Source organism: Callospermophilus lateralis, chromosome 1 (assembly GCF_048772815.1).
Source record: "Callospermophilus lateralis isolate mCalLat2 chromosome 1, mCalLat2.hap1, whole genome shotgun sequence".
NCBI classification, from domain to species: domain Eukaryota; kingdom Metazoa; phylum Chordata; class Mammalia; order Rodentia; family Sciuridae; genus Callospermophilus; species Callospermophilus lateralis.
The window spans coordinates 40,991,781-40,997,780 of NC_135305.1; the positions used below are offsets into that span (position 1 = coordinate 40,991,781).

The following is a 6,000-nucleotide window of genomic DNA, read 5'->3' on the forward strand; positions in this document are numbered from 1 at the left end:
TGTATTTAAACTCCTGTCAGTGTTTAAACATAAAAAGCTTGATGCAAAATAAATCAAACACCAGTGATATGCAAGTGAAACATTTTGTTAAAACAGTCTCTGACATACTTGGATTTAAATCTGATCCCTTTTTAGCTTATAGAATGCTATAACTTTAAATGAATTTGAAAAATCTAGAGGTTAAAATTGAATTGCTAACACGGAATGTGTATAATTGAAGTTACCATGTGCATTCATAACCATAATAGCTTCATTAAAAAGAATTGTGCATCAAATAAATTGGAAGGATTCTTTCCTACTTTTTGTCTTCCTGAAATGCTCACTTAATTGTTTTTAGAAAGACTTTTGCCTATTTACGTTTTTTCCTAGTTCACACTACCTACCTAGCATGCAGGTTCAATGCAGTTCTGAAAGAACTTCAGTCGACCACATCATTTATTCCATTTTGAAAACAAAAATCAATATACCTATAAAGTGACCCATAAATTAGAACTGGCTCACACGATGTTTGTTCAGTGCTGCCTTTCTGAAGGCCCCCTTTGCATTTTTTCTTCACCTCTCTGTTTGAACTGCAGTCTCGGTAAGAGGCTCATTAGGGGACATTAGGGACTGGAGCTAACCAGAATTCCAGAGCTTGCTTTGCTCTTATTAATGCATAGTAGAGTAGAATGCATTTAAATATTTCATAGGCATTCAGTAATTTGTGTGTAATCGCCTTGTTAGCAGACCAGTAGAAGTAGAACAGGCCTGTGAAATGGTGTTAGTGATTGCATGGGTAATTTACAGACCTTTGCCATCAGAAAGAGTATTATTGTTGGCTAGTATGAAGCTGTGAAATAGAACTAGCAATAAGTAAAAAAAAAAAAAAAAGAAAGAAAAGAAACTTAATAAAGGTTTTGTAACAAGCATCTTCAGGGATAACAACCCCACTTGGTCCTTTTGAAGCAGCCATAATTTATGACATAGGCAATATATCAAATGCATAAGATAGTATTATGGAGCATTCATATGAAAAGGGTATTTGCAACATTAGTTCCAACTTCCTGCAAGGGACATGATTAAATGATTAATGAAATGTCCCTTTGCATATGCATTTTGAAACAGCAATTAGGCACTGACTGAGAAAATCCACCAATCCTCTCATTTTTCAGTATTATCTCATTCTTGATTTATAAATCATAGAGAATTTTTGAACAGCAATATGTAGTACCTGAGATAGTTATAAAAACATAAAAGAGAATAATCTGGGCACAAAATAGTCATAAATACATAAATTCATAATTTAATGTTAATACTTACCCTATTTATTTAGTCTTATTACATTGTATTTATATCCGACACTATTTCTGTACTTTGATTGGCATAATTAAGTAGGGGGAATGAATAGGCACTATTATTTTACATATCACTGGTAAACAATAGCGAGGAAAGGAGAAGGGAGATGTGGCAGAGGTATGTATGTGTTTTTCAAGTTCTCAGTAATCCACTGGAGGCTGTTCTATAAATGATCATTGAAGGGCTGCAAGCTAGCCTATAATTACAGGAAAGAAAGTGGCAGCTCTGGCATTTCATAACTATGTGTCCTCGAAAAGTGCTTTGTGAGTTTGTCACCAATGATAATTTAGATAGAGGCTCATTACTGAACATCACAACACTTTAAAAACCTTTCGCCTTCATACAGGAGAATAAAGGACTATTTTAATGGCAAGGTTCTTTTGTGTTCCACTGAAAAATTCAATCAAGACAAAACCTCATTGACTATTATTGTAGTCTACAGTCTCTATTCTAATAAAAGCTGCATAGATAAATTGAATAGGTCTCTAAGACCCAAGTATATAATGCAAACATTTTGTACTTTTTTTTGGTTCTTTAAATATAAGATAATGATTATCACTCAGAAGTAAACAAGTGTAAAAAACCTTTTTAAAAAGTGATTTCATGCAAAAATAAACATGTTAGGCTGAATGTACTTTTTTTTTTTTTTTTTTTTGTGAAACTGGATCTTCTTATCCTGTTTGCTCTATTTATACCCTTATCTTTGTTCATAGCTGAGGCAGTTTTTAAAATATGCATTCTTTAGACTGATTGTGGGATAAATTATGTGTGTTCTCCAAGAGAAGCATAGTGAAAAAATTCTTTAAAAAATACAACAATATTAAACCTTAAGAATACAACTGGTTATTATATTACATTGTTAGGAAATTGTCTCATTGTTCATTAAAGTTTGGAGATAAAAATTCTGAAAAACAATTTTTACATCTTGTCTTCTGAGTTAGGAATTAGTTGCACTTTATACTATGAGCTAACCTCTGGTTGACTTCAACATTCCCATCCCTTCTTTTGAGAGTACCAGTGAATTTTAGTTCTCTTTGCAATTAGATTCATAACAGAACCTGCCAGAGCGGAGCTTAGAGCAGACAGGTGGAGGGGAAGTGCCTCTCCTGAGCTCTAGCCACACAACTCCAGCTTGACCTGTTCCACCTCGCTATTTTGGTTCACAGTTTCTCTTCAACCAAGACTGACAATTATACTGAGAAACAGGGAGGTTTTGTTGTTATGATCAATGAGGGTATATTAAAACAAACTTGTCTAATTTATCCAGGTATGGGAAAGAAAGGAGCAAAGGTTTATAATTACTGAACCTAGATCTACTGACAAATAAGCCTGCTTGTTCATAAATTAGTTATTTCTCAGAAAAACCTCTTTAAATTCTTCTTCATACATATTAAATATATGTATGTCTACATATTTCTGTTTCATTATTATCTTCAAGATATGTAGATAAATAATTTGAGCACAAAATGTATTTGTTGATTATACTCAATACTATAATGAACTTTTTGGACCCTATCATTCTAAATGATACTTGAGCTCATGTAGGTAAATTAGTGAATTCTTAGATTCATGAATATTTTGTTAGATACGCTGTTCAGTACATTGATGAGAACATCTCAAATTGCTGCCTTAGTTCACTTCTTGTTGAAATAAACACACCAAAAGACACTGAATTACATGAAGCTTACTGTTTTAATCTGGGAAGTAATCATATAAATTATATATTTCAAATTACAAAGTACATATTGTTGAGTCTTTTGTGTTCATTGGAGATGCTACTCTACTAAATTGCTTTTGGTTTCTTAACATAACTTTCATACCTTCAAAGAGACTTTTTATACACTGAGTTGTAGTGTAATAATAATATTAACAATAGATTAATAAATATTCAAGATTAGAGTAAGATCATTAGGATCAACTTTCACTGTTTTTGTGTAAGTTAAAATAGATGTCTCCCAATTAAGACTCTAGACATGGGATATTAATCTTATAATTCTGATTATCAGGATCTTCAATATACTTATTAATAACAACAAATTATCAGTGTTTCCATTAGATGCCATCCTGACATAACTCACCATCACATCCTGGTGAAATACCATGTTGCTCACTAAAAAACATAATAGGAACAACACTTTTAACAACAATGGAATAGATAATTGCATTTGTTCTCTTGAGAATTACTGCTGGTTTATTTATATGGTATCCTTTCAAACAAAATTTGCATAAGTATATGAAATACATGTGATTATTTCTACTGTTATCTGTAAAGGGTTTGAGGAAATACATCATGATAACAGATGAGCTTAAGGACAATGACATTTTCAACCACTTGAAGGGTTTCAATATTGTATTGCATAATTTCACTAAATGTATGAGTATATTGAACTTTTTCTTCTGTAGTTTCAAGGCATTCCGCTTTCCCACCACAGAGGAACATATGAATTCAACGTAGTGACATAGTGCCTTTTAAGAGAAGCATATACCACTAAGGAAGGCATCATATGATGTACTGTTTTGTGTCTTGTGTTTGCATAGGCACCTTAACAATGAACATGCATTGGATGACCGAAGCACTGCCCAATGTCGAGTGCAAATGCAGGTGGTACAACAGCTAGAAATACAGGTTTGTCAAATGCTCACTTAATGGACTCCTTTCTCAGAATCCTGGTATGTTCATTCAAGTACTGAACAGATGCCGGGTCTTGTAGGCTACATCTTATTATCTCAGAAACAGTGACTGATTGAGAAATGTGGAATTTCAGGTTGTTTTTTACAATGGCAAGAACTGATAACTCAGGATGGATTGCTATACTACGAAGTAATTATCACTTAGGCCTGTATAACCTTTAGGCCACATTCTCTACATTTGGCTATTTCAAAACTGTCAGATTTATGTTTTTCCTCATACAGTTTGGACCAAATCCCCAGCAAGGTAGGATTATATTACAAAGATGGTTTTTCCATGAATTCATCTTGATTCCCATCCCCCCCAGAGGATTTTATATTTTAGCAAAAGACTAGCCTTCAAAGTTTATGTCTGTCACGCCCTGAAAGAGAACTTCCTTTCTGCTTCAAATGTATGTGTAATTTTAAAACTTACAAAAATTCTCACTATTTGTCTTTGTCTAGAATAATGATGTATATTACAGAGGTAATAAATAAATTATGTAAATGCAGCCGTTTTATGTTTAAAAACTTTTTCTGTTAATATTGAAACAGATTTTGGCCAAAAATAAAAGAGAATTTTCAAAACTGATCAGAAAGCAATTATATCTCACTTTGGCTATATTTTATAAACCCTTCAAGACTTCCTCTAATATTGTATCATAAAGATTAGTTTTTCTCAAACTAATACTTTGATCTAATTAAACAGGCATTTTTTTCCGCACTCTTTACTACTTCTTAAATTGTTTCAAACTCACTGTTGTTGCTTTCTTCCAAAAAAAAAAAAAAAAAACTAAAAAATATTTTCTTGTGAGTTGTAAAATTATCAAGGACACATAAAAGGCATCATCACTGTTGTAATATAAAAAGCTTTGTGTAAACCTGTTTACCATTTATGAAAGGTGGATAAAACATAAGAGTTCAGCTGATGATAGTCTGCAGTGTGACCAATTACGCCTCTCTCTCTTTTTTTTTCTGCCGTGTCTGACTGATGGAAAAGTAAGGTCCGTCAGTTGTAATGAGACCCAGTGCAAGTGTAGATGCCGACTCCGTGGCAGAGTTCAGCGTTTCACACTGCCTGGTCTCTGTCACTCTATTGAATTAGATTGATGATGGCAGATTGCAGGGGGCACTAACTGGACCTCAGTGGGAATGCATGAAGTGTGTAGACAATCCTGGCAGGCACTTCGCTTTGAGAACCCTTCACCCCTTCACAGCTGTTGGCACTAGTCCATTGCTAACAGTGTCCACAGGACTTTAAAGAGACACCATGGGCCTTCTAATTTATGGTTTCGGTAACTTGTTACTGTCGAGGCAACTGTGACCTCAATTCTCTTATTGACAAAAAGATGAAGTGTTATTTGTTTTCTCTGACCTTTTAACATAAGGAAAGCTATAAAAGTTTTTCCCCCCCTCCATAGCTAAAGTTGCATTTCCTCCTAGATAAGTTCCTACTGACACAGACTTTTATATGCAGGAATCATTACTCTGAGACAAGCTCAATGATAAGATGTATCACTGCAATAAAATAGCTGTATCAGTCATTTCTAAAATGCTTCTGATCTCACTCTTTCTTAACAGCTTTCTAAAGAACGGGAACGTCTTCAAGCAATGATGACCCACTTGCACATGCGACCCTCAGAGCCCAAACCATCTCCCAAACCTGTAAGTGCATATTGCTTTATAAACAGTAAATAGCTCCACCGAGGTAACAGACTAAGAAAATGAACAATTTAGTGACAGTTAGAAAACAATGAGTGTGATGAAAAATATGGCAATAAAATGAAAGTAAAATGCAATCTCTTGTCAAATTGTATGTTTCTTTTAAAGTAATGCTATCTTTTACAAAATCTATCCAATCTACACCATGGGTGACACTAAACAAAGTACACCTATCAGTGCTCAAATCACTGCCTTGAGGCTGGAGCCAGAGAGAATATCTTTCTGTGATAGGTTTACAGATATTAAAAGGAAATCCACTTTGAGCCACCTGAAAAG

General features: G+C 33.9%; 1 protein-coding gene across 1 annotated transcript in view; it reads left to right on the top strand.

Annotated features, from left to right (window-relative positions):
* The window catches only part of Foxp2 (forkhead box P2), a 374,093-nt gene that overhangs the window by 332,371 nt on the left and 35,722 nt on the right, over positions 1-6,000 (top strand). The window contains exons 11-12 of the mRNA XM_076861639.2: positions 3,874-3,961; positions 5,584-5,667. Of these exons, the coding sequence (XP_076717754.2) occupies positions 3,874-3,961; positions 5,584-5,667 (172 nt within the window). The remainder of the gene's footprint in view (positions 1-3,873; positions 3,962-5,583; positions 5,668-6,000) is intronic.